General features: G+C 37.7%; 1 protein-coding gene across 1 annotated transcript in view; it reads right to left on the bottom strand.

The window, feature by feature from the left end:
• The window catches only part of RASGRF1 (Ras protein specific guanine nucleotide releasing factor 1), a 300540-nt gene that overhangs the window by 67998 nt on the left and 215784 nt on the right, over positions 1-16758 (bottom strand). Inside the window, exons 19-20 of the mRNA XM_053718462.1 lie at positions 8341-8453; positions 2612-2672 (exon numbers count right to left, since the gene is read on the bottom strand). Coding sequence (XP_053574437.1) covers positions 2612-2672; positions 8341-8453 — 174 coding nt within the window. The remainder of the gene's footprint in view (positions 1-2611; positions 2673-8340; positions 8454-16758) is intronic.

Genomic DNA, 16758 nt, shown 5'->3' with positions numbered 1-16758 from the left:
CCTAATCTGCCGCCCCCAATGTCACCCCAACCTAACTACATTTATTAACCCCTAATCTGCCGACCACAACGTCGCCACCACTATAATAAAGTTATTAACCCCTAAACCTAAGTTTAACCCTAACCCCCCTAACTTAAATATAATTTAAATAAATCTAAATAAAATTATGACAATTAACTAAATTATTCCTATTTAAAACTAAATACTTACCTATAAAATAAACCCTAAGATAGCTACAATATAACTAATAGTTACATTGTAGCTAGCTTAGGGTTTATTTTTATTTTACAGGCAAGTTTGTATTTATTTTAACTAGGTACAATAGTTATTAAATAGTTATTAACTATTTAATAACTACCTAGTTAAAATAAAGACAAATTTACCTGTAAAATAAAACCTAACCTAAGTTACACTAACACCTAACACTACACTATAATTAAATAAATTAACTAAATTAAATACAATTAATTACAATTAAATAAAATTATCTAAAGTACGGAAAAAAACACACTAAATTACATAAAATAATAAAGAAATTACAAGATTTTTAAACTAATTGCACCTACTCTAATCCCCCTAACAAAATAAAAAAGCCCCCCAAAATAAAAAAAAAAACACTACCCTACACTAAATTACAAATAGCCCTTAAAAGGGCCTTTTGCGGGGCATTGCCCCAAAGTAATCAGCTCTTTTACCTGAAAAAAAAGTACAAATACCCCCCCAACATTAAAACCCACCACCCACACAACCAACCCTACTCTAAAACCCACCCAATCCCCCCTTAAGAAAAAACTAACACTAACCCCCTGAAGATCACCTTACCGGGAGACGTCTTCACCCAACCGGGCAGAAGTCCTCAACGAAGCTGGGAGAAGTCTTCATCCAACCGGGCAGAAGTGGTCCTCCAGACGGGCAGAAGTCTTCATCTAGAAGGCATCTTCTATCTTCATCCATCCGGCGTGGTCCATCTTCAAGACATCCGACGCGTAGCATCCTCTTCTTTCCACGGCCGATGACTGAATGAAGGTTCCTTTAAATGACGTCATCCAAGATGGCGTCCCTTCAATTCCGTTGGCTGATAGAATTCTATCAGCCAATCTGAATTAAGGTAGAAAAAATCCTATTGGCTGATGCAATCAGACAATAGGATTGAACTGGCATTCTATTGGCTGATTGGCACAGCCAATAGAATGCCAGCTCAATCCTATTGGCTGATTGGATCAGCCAATAGGATTGAACTTCAATCCTATTGGCTGATTGTATCAGCCAATAGGATTTTTTCTACCTTAATTCCGATTGGCTGATAGAATTCTGATTACTTTGGGGCAATGCCCCGCAATAGGCCATTTAAAGGGCTATTTATAATTTAGTGTAGGGTAGGGCTTTTTTTATTTTGGGGGGCTTTTTATTTTGTTAGGGGGATTAGAGTAGGTGTAATTAGTTTAAAAATCTTGTAATTTCTTTATTATTTTCTGTAATTTAGTGTTTGATTTTTTTTTGTACTTTAGATAATTTTATTTAATTGTAATTAATTGTATTTAATTTAGTTAATTTATTTAATTATAATGTAGTGTTAGGTGTTAGTGTAACTTAGGTTAGGTTTTATTTTACAGGTAAATTTATCTTTATTTTAACTAGGTAGTTATTAAATAGTTAATAACTATTTAATAACTATTGTACCTAGTTAAAATAAATACAAAGTTGCCTGTAAAATAAAAATAAACCCTAAGCTAGATGCAATGTAACTATTAGTTATATTGTAGCTAGTTTAGGGTTTATTTTATAGGTAAGTATTTAGTTCTAAATAGGAATTATTTAGTTAATTGTAGTAATTTTATTTAGATTTATTGTAATTATATTTAAGTTAGGGGGGGTTAGGGTTAGACTTAGGTTTAGGGGTTAATACATTTAATATAGTGGCGGCGACGTTGGGGCGGCAGATTAGGGGTTAATAGATGTAGGTAGGTGGCAGCGATGTTAGGGACGGCAGATTAGGGGTTAATAATATTCAACTAGTGTTTGTGATGCGGTAGTAAGGCAGTTTAGGGGTTAATATATTTATTATAGTGGCGGGATGTCCTGTTCGGCAGATTAGGGGTTAAAATATTTATTTTAGTGTTTGCGATGTGGGGGGGCCTCGGCTTAGGGGTTAATAGGTAGTTTATGGGTGTTAGTGTACTTTTTAGCCCTTTAGTTAAGAGTTTTATGCTACGGCTTTGTAGTGTAAAACTCTTAACTACTGACTTTTAAATGTGGTACCAGGCTTGACAGGAGAGGGTGTACTGCTCACTTTTGGTCACACTCGTAAGTAAGTGGATTTGCGGTATTTCCGAATCTGGCAAAAAAAATGAGCGGTACACCTGTACCTGCAAGACTCGTAATACCAGCGGGCGTTAAAAAGCAGCGTTAGGACCTCTTAACGCTGCTTTTTAACCTTAACGCACAACTCGTAATCTAGGCCTTAGTGTTTCTATTTTCCTGAGAGGTTGATGGAAAACCCTAACAGGCACGACAGGTTAAAACCTGTTGTCCGTGTTTTGTATGCAGATAATTTCTCATGCATAAATAAAAATACTTAAATGTTGCACATGATTTTCATTGAAGAACTCACCATACTCTCAATTTCTTCCAGTGTAACTTGGCTGTCCCCTGGATCCTCCTGTGTCAAAGTCCTAGAGACAGAAAATGATAGGCAGATTATACATATATCCCTAAGTGTGATGCGGGAATCCAGACATGGACCCGTTGCTCAGTGTGCCTAGAGGGATATGGCTGCACCTCACTGACGAGGCCCACACTAGGCCGAAATGTACGTCTGGGGTTTTGCTGTTTCTCTCGTTCAGAGAGGGATTGCCTGGTATTTCAGGGCTGGACTATACTGTTAAATCAGGATCAGACTGATATGCTACAGGAAAGTTCTCTGTGAAAGGCACATGTTGAGCAAAAAGAGGCTGCTTTTTGGGTGGTAACTAGCCATAGAATAAGCTATTATGCTTTTGTTCGTTCCCAGGTTGAGCGCTTCTCTCTTTTAATATATATACTGTGTGTGTATATATATATATATATATATATATATATATATATATATATATATATATATATATATATATATATATATATATATATATATATATCATAAACAGAAGAAAACAGCACTCACTGGGCTTGACAGCAAAATATGTCCTTTATTCAAGTGACATTTCGGGGCATACACCCCTTCATTAGACTGGTCTGAATAAATCTTTTGCTTTCAAGCCCAGTTAGTGCTGTTTTCTTCTGTTTATATTTGAAATTTCACTCAGCACCCTGGCCAAGGAAATAAGTTTAAAATAAAATCAGTGTGCAGATTTTTTTTTTATATTGAGCAGACCGTAAACAAAATATCGAATCTGGATAAAATAATAAAACATTTTACATTTGATATTATAATTTGCAGCAGCTATAATGTTTATGGTTATATTTGCTAATGTAACCCTGGGAGTAGATTATAAGTACTTAGGAGAATAGACATGAGAAGTTGTAATGAGCCAATTAATGAATTAATAATAAATAATAATAATTAGACAATATGCAAATGTATAGGTTGTATCATGGTAATCAAGTGCCCTAATGTCATATTAGGCATGGGATGTTTCAAGTGTGGAGAGTCTATAATATAAAATATATATTTTTTCTGTTAGTACAACAATTGTACTTCTAGCAAGTGTTGGATATTTTGACATTGTTTAAAAGACAATCCTATAATATAAAACGCCAAGTGTGTTTGTCCGAGACAGCGCAAGGACAAACACACCTGGCCTTCAACACACTAACCTGGCATCTGGGCCTGGGCCGACTGTGTGTGACATGACGCGGACAGGGTGGGGCGTGGCGTGGCGTGGCACAGGTGAGGTCGGATGTGACATGGGCGGGGCTGCGTGTGACGTGGGCTGGGCCGGGTGGACGAGAGAGAGAAAGCTCAAAAGAGGAGGGATACAGAGAGAGAGAGACAAAAAAGAGGGGGTTAGAGAGAGAGGGAGAGAGACAGCAAAAGAGAGGGGGGAGGGAGAGCAAAAGAAAGGGGAGAGAGAGAGCAAAATAGGGGCGATAGAGAGGGAGACAGCAAAAGAGAGGGGGAGAAAGGGGAGAGAGAGAGCAAAAGAGAAGGGAGAGAGAGCAAAAGAGAGGGGGAGAGTGCAAAAGAGGGGAGAGAGAAGGGGGATAGAAAGAGAGCAAAAGAGGGGGGATAGACAGAGCAAAAGAGGGGGGAATAGAGAGAGCAAAAGAGGAGGAACAGAGAGAGCAAAAAAGAGAGTGAGAGAGACAGCAAAAGAGAGGGGGGAAAAAGGGGAGAGAGAGAGTAAAATAGAGGGGAGAGAGAGCAAAATAGAGGGGGAAGAGCGCAGAAGAGGGGAGAGAGAGCACAAAAGAGAGGGGGGAAAAGAGAGGAGGGGAGAGAGAGCAAAAGAGAGGGGGAGAGAGAGAGCAAAAAAGGGGGGAGAGCGCAAAAGAGAGGTGGGAAGAAAGGGTAGAGAGAGCAAAAGAGAGGAGAGAGAGAGCAAAAGAAAGGGGGGGGAGAGAGACAGCAAAAGAGAGGGGAGAAAGAGAGCAAAAAAAAAAGGAGAGCGAGAGCAAAATAGGGGGGATAGAGAGAGCAAAAGAGGGGGGATAGAGAGAGCCAAATAGAGGGGGACAGAGAGAGTAAAAGAGAGGTGGAGAGAGAGAGCATAAGAGAGGGGGGAAAGAGAGGGGGAGAGAGAGCAAAAGAGAGGGGGAAGAGAGACAGCAAAAGAGAGGGGAGAAAGAGAGCAAAAGAAAGGGGGGAGAAAGAGGGGGATAGAGAGAGAGCAAAAGAGGGGGGTAGAGAGAGCAAAAAAGAGGGGGAGAGAGAGGGCAAAAGAGAGGGGGGAGAGCACAAGAGAGGGGGGGGGAGAGAGAGAGCAAAAGAGGGGGGATAGAGAGAACAAAAGAGGGGGGATAGAGAGACAGCAAAAGAGAGGGGGGAGAGAGCAAAAGAAAGGGAGAGAGAGAACGCAAAAGAGGGGGGATAGAGCAAGCAAAAGAGAGGGGGAGAGAGAGCAAAAGAGAGGGGGAGAGAGAGCAAAAGAGAGGGGAGAGAGAGAGCAAAAGAGAGGGAGGAGAGAGCAAAAGAGGGAGGATAAAGAGAGCAAAAGAGAGGGAGAGAGCAAAAGAGAGTGGGAGGGAGAGAGACAGCAAAAGAGAGTGGGAGAGAGCAAAAGAGAGGGAGGAGAGCGCAAAAGAGAGGGAGGAAAAGAGAGAGGGGAGAGAGAGAGCAAAATAGAGAGGGGGGAGAGAGAGAGCAAGAGAGAGAGAGAGAGCAAAAGAGAGGGGGGAGAGAGAGCAAAAGAGAGAGAGGGGAAGAGAGAGCAGAAGAGAGGGGGCAGAGAGAGCAAAAGAGAAGGGGGATAGAGAGAGAGCAAGGGGTGGAACCGCTGTACTGCAAATAATGGCCCGTGTACATGGGCTTTAAGACTAGTGTTGATATAATAGCCAGGAAAATAAAAGGAAAAGCTCTCAATGCCTCAAATGTACAAGCTGATGGCTTTAATGACTGAAAACAAAATGGTATTTGGTTCAAACATTTGGATGCTTATAAATAAAATGGGGGGGGGGGCAGCTTCTTCCCCAGGATTATAAGTCTCTTATTTAACCTTCCTTATTTTCCCTTGGGAATCTTCCTTTTAGTGCCAACATACATTCCACCTTCAATATTTCTCTTGCTCTATATGGAAACTAAAGAGTATATCTTAGGTCTGTGCCTCTCAAGTGTTTTTAACTTTGGGTACAAAATAAGTTTTACCTAATTGCCTCCTTACAACAGTTTTTTTTTCCTCATATACTTTCAGACCATTCCCTCTAAAAGGCTTTCCTGATGACATTGGAATATATACAGTGGCATTTCAACCCATCATTTTGATCCAACCTTTTTATTGTTCCTCAAAATAATGGCCAATTTCTATTCAACAACAGCCTTGGAACCTGGTCAGTATATTACTACCATGAACCTCAAGGATGATTACCTTGATATACCTAGCCATACTACTCAATATGGTCAACTGTTGGGGGAATTACACTGTTCTTTAAGTTTCTCCACTTTACCTTTCATCGCCAATATTTCTAGTTTCTGGTCATTTCCTTTGGGCTAGCCACAGCTCCATGGGTATTTACCAATATCTTTGCTGCCCTTATCTCAATGTAACTGCTGCAGGGAATATCAGTATCACCTGTCTTAAAAACATCCTCATAACAGCTACATTGTACATTCTGGCATTAACTAATACTGTGGTTTCATAGAACCTCCAACATTGCAGTTGTATGATCATCCACCCAAAGAGATGTTTAGTCCAGGGGTCGCCAACCTTTCGGACCTCAGGGACCACTAAACTCACAATTTTGAATCCTGTGGACCACTAACATGAATTTTTTTAAAAAGGTACAAACCTCTATAATGTGTGTGTGTGTGTATATATATATATATACACACACACATACTGCACATAACTAGTATAACCATAGCTAAGTTTACATTATGTATATATTTACACATTTTTAAGAATTAATTTTTGGAATTAACTAACTGAATGACAGAACTGAGAGAATACTTCCAAATGACAGATGATGAAGGGTGAGTGCCAACTTTTGAGCTGGAAATAGAGAGGCAGAAAGTGGGAAAAAAAGAATTATGTTTGAAAGGACCACAAGACTTCCAAGTTACCTCCCCAGTTAGGAATTGTTCAAAACTACTTATGATGATGGACAGACATTGGAGTCATAAATTAAATTTATATCAGAAAGCTCTCAATATGGATGTGAGCTAGCCACAACTGATGTTACTGGTAATTACTATAATAATAGTGGGATATGGTTGATCTGCTGGATGGCAATTACTGGAATTCTGGTAGAATGGCTTTCTGCGCGGGAAAATAATTTTGAATGAAAAAAAATTAATATTTCATTTTAAAAAAAGAAGATGGAGGGAAGGAAGACAAACAGTGCTGTAAGTCCATCTGAAGGAATTAGGAAAACTACTACAAAGAGACAGGTAAATGGAAGAAAATAAATGAAATATAAGAGAGAATTTTTTTTTAAAGATTTTCTTTTTTTATATACTATAATTCCACTATTTCAAGCCAAGACTTTACCAACCTCTGCTGGCTTTAGAATGGAAGCATCTTCCTCTGAGCAGCGTGCTGGGCGGGAGGAGTTAAAAATACAGTCTAGCTACGCAAGTTGCGCAGTACTACGCAACATGCGTAGAGAGATTGTAATTTAACTCCTCCTCCTTCAGTTTTCACTGATGTCCAGCCAGGCACTGTATGGAATTGCGGCACGACAAGGGTGACACTATCAAAAGATATTAATTCCTGATTGATGGTGTTACGGATCACCAACATCTCGCGGACCACCAGTGGTCCATGGACCACTGGTTGGCAACCGCTGGTTTAGTCCACTCCATCACCTTCTTGAGAGTTTCTTTGGACTTGTTTCTCCCTCACTGCTGCTTGTAACCAAACTCTTATATCCACTGTAATCAAGAAAGCCTTTCACTAACAAAACTGTGGTTGATTGAACTCATGATGGCTGCATTCTGTCTGTTGGTGTTGTGATATTGTCACAGCCTCTGATACAACAGTTAGGCAGTTCTCACAGTCAGATAAGGAAAGGTCGGATGTGGAGAGGGTGAATGTCAAATGCAAGTGGTATTGAGTCTTGGATGAAGACTCAAGAGACAATATTTAGGTAAGCAAGGTCATTCCCGGACAACATGATTTTTTAAACAAAATAATCTACAGTACAACTTCTTGAAGTGCCCTTACTTACAATTTAAAACATCAAAAAAGGTTTTACTAATGTGATGCCTCACTTGTCTATATTACCCGCTGAGTAAATATGAGACAGAGGAACAATCATGCAACATGGGACAGATGGATCCATCTAGGTGGTTCCTCACTGTCTTGGTGGGCAAAATTCACTACTAGGTCTATCTATCTGATTGTGATGGGGTCCATTCTAACCCATCAGAAGATCTATGTAAATCCTACATGCTTTTGAGAGATTTCTATCTGTTATGTTGTATTCATAATTCTGATATCTTAACTAAATTTATAGATGTATTATTCCATCAAACTACGATTCAACTACGTATTAGTAAGATTACATGTTTTACTAACCGGATAATATTAGCTGCTGCTTTCCTCTCCTGGGCAAGTAACTCTGGATTATGTATAACTTCTTCCAGGAAACTGAAGTTATACATAATATCTTAACTAATTTATAGAGTTATTATTCCAACAAACTACAATTCAACTAAGTATTAGTAAGATTACATGTTTTACTGACCGGATAATATTAGCTGCTGCTTTCCTCTCCTGGGCAAGTAACTCTGGATTATGTATAACTTCTTCCAGGAAACTGATGACTTTTGTCTTCAGATGAAGATTTGTCTCAAAATCCTGAAAATTAAAGGGGCAGTCAACACCAGAATTGTTGTTGTTTTAAAAGATAGATAATGCCTTAATGACCCATTCCCCAGTTTTGCATAACCAACACAGTTATAATAATACACGTTTTACCTCTGTAATTACCTGGTATCTAAGCCTCTGCAGACTACCCCCTTATTTCAGTTCTTTTGACAGACTTGCATTTTAGCCAATCAGTGCTCACTCCTTGGTAAATTCACGTGCATGAACTCAATGTTATCTATATAAAACACATGAACTAATGCCCTCTAGTAGTAAAAAACGGTCAAAATGCATTTAGATTGGAGGCAGCCTTCAAGGTCTAAGAAATTAGCATATGAACCTCCTAGGTTTAGCTTTCAACTAAGAATACCAAGAGAACAAAGCAAAATTGGTGATAAAAGTAAATTGGAAAGTTATTTAAAATTACATGACCTATTTGAATCATGAAAGGTTTTTTTGTACTTGACTGTCCCTTTAAATGTACACAACACATAAGAAAACAACAAAAAAACATTGACAAGAAGTGAAGAATAAAAGTTCACTTAAAATCTGACATAAATACATAAAGGACAACAAATATACAGCCTACAAGCAAAAAAGAGAAATCCAGGTAGATACAAAAATATGCACATTAAATTACGTTTATAACATTAGTACAACTGAAGACCTAGCGTAAAGTGTAAGGGGGAAAAAAGTTTACCTCACAGACTGCACAATACAAAAAAGCAAAAAAGTTCACCCTACAGACAGTAAAGAAAAAAAATGTGCACCGAACACAACATAAGTACATTAAAATATGTTACACTCACATATATACGGTTTCTGATAAAAATTATTCACATAAATATTAAAAACATTTTTTTTATAAGGGTTAAAAAATATATGGTATATGAGAAGGTAACTGACTGGAAAGGGCTATAATGCATATTTATATACACTCACCGGACACTTTATTAGGTACACCTGTTCAATTGCTTGGTAACACAAATTGCTAATCAGCCAATCACATGGCAGCAACTCAATGCATTTAGGCATCTAGATGTGGTGAAGACGACTTGCTGAAGTTCAAACCAAGCATTAGAATGGGGAAGAAAGGGGATTTAAGTGTCTTTGAACATGGCATGGTTGATGGTGCCATACGGGCTGGTCTGAGTATTTAAAAAACTGCTGATCTACTGGGATTTTCATGCAGAACTATCTCTAGGGTTTACAGAGAATGGTCCGAAAAAGAGAAAATATCCAGTGAGCGGCAGTTGTGTGGACGAAAATGCCTTGTTGATGTCAGAGGTCAGACTGGTTTAAGATGATAGGAAGGCAACAGTAACTCAAATAACTACTCGTTACAACCAAGGTATGCAGAATACCATCTCTGAATGCACAACACGTCGAACTTTGATACAGATGGGCTACAGCAGCAGAAGACCACACCGGTTGCCACTCCTTTTTTCTAAGAACAGGAAACTGAGGCTACAATTCGCCCAGGCTCACCAAAATTGGGCAATAGAAGATTCGAAAAACGTTGCCTGGTCTTATGAGTCTCGATTTAATCTGCGACATTCAGATGGTAGGGTCAGAATTTGGCGTAAGCAACATAAAAGCATGGATCCATCCTGCCTTGTATCAACGGTCCAGGCTGGTGGTGGTGGTGTAATGGTGTGGGGGATATTTTCTTGGCACACTTTGGGCCCCTTAGTACCAATTGAGTATCGTTTAAACGCCATGGCCTAACTGAGTATTGTTGCTGACCATGTCCATCCCTTTATGACTACAGTGTACCCATCTTCTGATGGCTACTTCCAGCAGGATAATGCACCATGTCACAAAGTTCAAATCATCTCAAACTGTTTTCTTGAACATGGCAATGAGTTCACTGTACTCCAATGGCCTCCACAGTCACCAGATCTCAATCCAATACAGCACCTTTGGGATGTGGTAGAACGGGCGATTTGCATTATAGATGTGCAGCCGACAAACCTGCAGCAACTGCGTGATGCTATCATGTCAATATGGACCAAACTCTCAGGAATGTTTCTAACAACTTGCTGAATCTATGCCATGAAGAATTAAGGCAGTTCTGAAGGCAAAAGGGGGTCTACCCCGGTACTAGCAAGGTGTACCTAATAAAGTGGCTGGTGAGTGTGTGTGTGTATATATATATATATATATACTGTATATACATTTGTATTTATGTTTATATATATATATATATAAGGGCTGCAACTAACAATTATTTTCATAATAGATTAATCGGCCGATTATTTTTTCGATGAATTGACTAATTGGTAAAAATATAAACTTCAGACTAAAACTTTACAACTTTACATTAACACAACTATTAGTCCATTTTTTAAGCAGTAGAACAAATTTTTATAATTAAGCAAAACTAAACCGCAAACTGTTTGAAAAGAGTTAGAACTAGAAAGAGTTAGACTATCACTGTTTATAACATTCTGTTATTACGCTTTCAGAAACTTTGCATTGAAATGCAAACATGTCAACATGTCCACGTGCTCCTGGCTGAGGCTGGTTCTCTCTTTGCAAGCTAGATTGCCTGCAGCAGAGAAGAGGCGCTCAGATGGTGTTGAGATGCATAAGTAGGGTTTTGCCAATTTCGCCAAGGTGGGATATTTATCTTTGTTAGAATCACCAATGCAAAGTGTTTTCCACCTTGGCAAGGGGCCTCTCAAAGTAAGCCTGGACTTCATTCTAACATAAAATATCTTGAATATCTATAAGCAATGGTGAATAACCAGCTATAAGGTTAGGGGAAAATATCTATTTCCCTGTTAAAATAACAGATATATACTTATAGAGGTTGAATTTGGTACATATTACAATTAATTAAAAATATAAAAAAACAAAAAAGTCAAAAGTGCTAAGGACTATATATCAATAACAGGACAAAGCCATACACATTTATCTATACAGTACATATATTCAGCAATAGCAAGCGATCCGCTAATAATTGTGCAAACAGATAATATTGCAATCAATTCAAATAACTCCTATAAATCCAGGGCTAGGTGTAAATAATATGCTCAGCACTATACCATTCAAAGCATAGTCCCAAATCACCTGATTTAATATAAACAAACAAAATGATGACTCCTATTATTTCTAGGTTGCCCATAAGCCAGGAGTAGTTGTAAACTTATACTGTCGTGAAAAAGTGAATAGTAAACATCTGTAGATGTCCTTTATGCAAAGGCATAACCATAAAACAATACTATGTGCATAAACTCATTGGGGTGAAGCAGCTGGTACCATGCACAGACCAACTAATTGCAAACCAACTAATCGATTATGAGATTCGTTGACAACTATTTTCATAATCGATTATTATCGATTATATTGATTAGTTGTTATAGGTCTAATATATACTGTATATATATAAACATACATATAAACACATATGTGTGTATATATATATATATATATATATATATATATATATATATATATACACACACACTTTGGAGCCCTTTCAAGTCAAATACCTTAAAAGTTGAAAAATAATTTTTAATCAATTTTAATATTAAATAATATGTCTATGTGTTTTTTTTCTGTGAATATTTAACCTTTCTAACATACACCACATTATCGGCCAGATTACGAGTTTTGCGTTAGGAGCTATGCGGTGCTAACGAGCAGTTTTTTCTTACCGCTCACTTACCTACAGCGCTAGTATTACAGGTTTTTACAAACCCGGCGTTAAAAGGCAAGAAGTGAGCGTAGAGCAAAATTGGGCTCCATACCGCACTTCAATACCAGCGCTGCTTAAGTCAGCGGTGAGCAGGTTGTACGTGTTCGTGCACGATTTCCTCATAGACATCAATGGGGAGAGCCGGCTGAGAAAAAGTCTAACACCTGCCAAAAAGCAGCGTAAATCTCAGTAACGCAGCCCCATTGATTCCTATGGGGAAACTAAAGTTATGTTTACACCTAACACCCTAACATGAACCCGAGTCTAAACACCCCTAATCTTACACTTATTAACCCCTAATCTGCCGCCCCCGACATCGCCGACACCTACATTATTCTTGTTAACCCCTAATCTGCCGCACCGGACACCGCCGCCACCTACATTATACTTATTAACCCGTAATCTGCTGCCCCCAACATCCCGCCACCTACATTATATTCATTAACCCCTAATCTGCCAGACCCAATGTCGCTGCAACATACCTACACTTATTAACCCCTAAACCTAAGTCTAACCCTAACCCTAACACCCCCTAACTTAAATATAATTTAAATAAATCTAAATAAAATTACTATCATTAACTACATTATTCCTATTTAAAACTAAATACTTACCTATAAAATAAACCCTAAGCTACCTACAATATAACTAATAGTTACATTGTAACTAGCTTAGGGTTTATTTTTATTTTACAGTTTGTATTTATTTTAACTAGGTAGAATAGTTATTAAATAGTTATTAACTATTTAATAACTACCTAGCTAAAATAAATACAAATTGACATGTAAAATAAAACCTAACCTAAGTTACAATAACAACTAACACTACACTACAATTAAATAAATTAACTAAATTAAAAACAATTAAATAAATTAAATTAGCTAAATCACAAAAAAACCCCCACTAAATTACAGAAAATAAAAAACAAATTACAGATCTTTAAACTACTTACACCTAATCTAATAGCCCTATCAAAATAAAAAAAGCCCCCCCAAAATAAAAAAACCCTAGCCTAAACTAAACTATCAATAGTTCTTAAAAGGGCCTTTTGCGGGGCATTGCCCCAAAGTAATCAGCTCTTTTACCTATAAAAGAAAAATACAAACAACCCCCCCAACAGTAAAACCCACCACCCACACAACCAACCCCCAAAATAAAATACTAACTAAAAAATCCTAAGCTTCCATTGCCCTGAAAAGGACATTTGGATGGACATTGCCCTTAAAAGGGCATTTAGCTCTATTGCAGCCCAAAGCCCTAACCTAAAAAATAAACCCACCCAATACACCCTTAAAAAAACCTAACAATAACCCCCTGAAGATCGACTTACTGTTCTGAAGACCGGACATCCACCCTCAAGGAAGCGGCAGAAGTCCTCAACGAAGCCGGGAGAAGTCTTTATCCAAGCCGGGCAAAGTGGTCATCCAGACAGGCAGAAGTCTTCATCCAGACGGCATCTTCTATCTTCTGCAATCAGGCAATAGGATTGAACTTCAATCCTATTGGTTGATCCAATCAGCCAATAGGATTGAGCTCGCATTCTATTGGCTGATTGCGAGCTCAATCCTATTGGCTGATCCAATCAGCCAATAGGATTTTTTCTATCTTAATTCCGATTGGCTGATAGAATTCTATCAGTCAATCGGAATCTAAGGGACGCCATCTTGGATGACGTCATTTAAAGGAACCTTCATTCAGTAATAAGACTCCGGATGAAGAGGATGCTCCGCGTCGGATGTCTTGAAGATGGACCCGCTCCGAGTCGGATGGATGAAGATAGAAGATGCCGTCTGGATGAAGACTTCTGCCCGTCTGGAGGACTACTTCGCCCGGCTTGGATGAAGACTTCTCCTGGCTTAGTTGAGGACTTCGGCCCGGTTGGATGAAGACTTCTGCCGCTTCCTTGAGAATGGATGTCCGATCTTCAGAACATTAAGTCGATCTTCAGGGGGTTAGTGTTAGGTTTTTTTAAGGGTGTATTGGGTTGGTTTATTCTTTAGGTTAGGGCTTTGGGCTGCAATAGAGCTTTTAAGGGGAATGCCCATCCAAATGCCCTTTTCAGGGCAATGGGGAGCTTGGTTTTTTTTAGTTAGTATTTTATTTGGGGGGGGGGGTTGGTTGTGAGGGTGGTGGGTTTTACTGTTGGGGGGTTGTTTGTATTTTTTTTTACAGGTAAAAGAGCTGATTACTTTGGGGCAATGCCCCGCAAAAGGCCCTTTTAAGGGCTATTGATAGTTTAGTTTAGGCTAGGGTTTTTTTTTATTTTGGGGGGGCTTTTTTTATTTTGATAGGGGTATTAGATTAGGTGTAATTAGTTTAAAGATCTGTAATTTGTTTTTTATTTTCTGTAAATTAGTGGGGGGGTTTGTGATTTAGCTAATTTAATTTAATTTATTTAATTGTTTTTAATTTAGTTAATTTATTTAATTGTAGTGTAGTGTTAGTGTAACTTAGGTTAGGTTTTATTTTACAGGTCAATTTGTATTCATTTTAGCTAGGTAGTTATTAAATAGTTAATAACTATTTAATAACTATTCTACCTAGTTAAAATAAATATAAACGTGCCTGTAAAATAAAAATAAACCATAAGCTAGCTACAAAGTAACTATTAGTTATATTGTGGCTATCTTAGGGTTTATTTTATAGGTATTTAGTTTTAAATAGGAATAATTTAGTTAATTATAGTAATTTTTTTTAGATTTATTTAAATTATATTTAAGTTAGGGGGTGTTAGGGATAGACTTAGATTTAGGGGTTAATACATTTAATATAGTGGCGGCGACGTTGGGGACAGCAGATTAGAGGTTAATAAGTATAATGTAGGTGGCGGCGATGTTAGGGGCGGCAGATTAGGGGTTAATAATATTTAACTAGTGTTTGCGAGGCGGGAGTGCGGCGGTTTAGGGGTTAATATGTTTATTATAGTGGCGGCGATGTCCGGAGCGGCAGATTAGGGGTTAAAAATTGTATTATAGTGTTTGCGATGCGGGAGGGCCTCGGTTTAGGGGTTAATAGGTAGTTTATGGGTGTTAGTGTACTTTTTAGCACTTTAGCTATGTTTTATGCTTCAGCGTTGTAGTGTAAAACTCATAACTACTGACTTTAAAATGCGTTACGGATCTTGGAGGTAGAGGGTGTACCTCTCACTTTTTGGCCTCCCAGGACAGACTCGTAATACCAGCACTGTGAAAGTAGTATAGAAAAAAGGGTTTACAAACTTTACGTAAGTTGTTTTGCGGTAAGGCCAAAGAAGTGTGCGGTGCCCCTAAACCTGCAAGACTCGTAATAGCAGAGGTAATGAAAAAGCAGTGTTAGGACCTGTTAACGCTGCTTTTTCATCTTAACGCAAAACTCGTAATCTAGCCGTATGTTACTTGTCCAAAAGTGGCAAATATTTAATTGTCTATTGATTAAACAATTCAGTTTTCAATAGACAGGATATAAGCTCCAAAAATTGAGATTGGCTTAAAAAACTATTTCATCTTAGATTAGATAGTAATACATTATAAACTTGGAAGCACAAAAATCAAAAATGTGGGTTACATAGCAGAAATCTATATTATCTCCATAGACAAAAATGCCACTCCCTCATGGAGACCTTGTCTAACTTTAAATTGCTAACAAAAAAAAAACACCCACAAATAAATGTGTGCTTAAAAGGACATTAAACACTCTGAGATGGTAATATAAAATTATAAATCATATATACAGTGTGTATATATATATATATATATATATATATATGTCTGCAATATACTATTATTTAATTTGTCCCCTTTTCCTGTAACTTCATTATGAAATTGTGAGCTTTTCAGTTCCTGTTAGAAATGGAACACTGTTATATTCCACACAGCCATTGGCTGCACACTCTAGTGACCTATTTATTACTGTTCAGGAAGCTATAGACCAGTTAGTCGGACATCGATAGTGGGGAAGATACTTGAAGGGATTATATTGATGAGTATATTTTTGTAAACAAAATTATGAGTTCAAATCAGCATAGTTTTATGATAAATATATCATTTCAAAGTAATCTAATTATATTATATGAGGAAGGAAGTAAAAATATAGATAAAGGGGAATCAGTTGATGTGATATACTTGGATTTTGCAAAGGCGTTTGATACAGTGCCACATGAGAGATTCATATACAAAAACTAAATGTATGCTTTCCCAGGGATCTGTATTTGGCCCTGTTCCTTTTAATATTTGTATTAATAACTTGGAGCAAGGATTAAATAGCAACATTTCTATTTTTGCAGGTTGAAATTGCTTTACAAGGGGATTTACAAAAATTAGAAGAATAGACAGGTAAATGGAAAATTATATGTAATACTGGAAAATGTAAGGTTCTACATTTTGGAAGTAAAAGTAAGCAGGTGACCTATTATTTTAATGGGACTAGATTTAGCAAAAGAGGGGAGGAAAGGGATTTGGTAATACTTATAGATAACTAGCTAAAGATGGGTGCATAATGTAGGGCAGTTGATTCTAAGGCTAATAAGATACTAGCATGTATTAAAAGAGGCATTTATGACATGGAGGAAAGCATAATTCTATCATTATATAAATCCCTTTTATGACCTCACCTTGA

The sequence above is a fragment of the Bombina bombina genome, chromosome 6, assembly GCF_027579735.1.
Source record: "Bombina bombina isolate aBomBom1 chromosome 6, aBomBom1.pri, whole genome shotgun sequence".
Taxonomy (NCBI): domain Eukaryota; kingdom Metazoa; phylum Chordata; class Amphibia; order Anura; family Bombinatoridae; genus Bombina; species Bombina bombina.
This window is presented reverse-complemented; position numbering and strand designations above follow the sequence as displayed.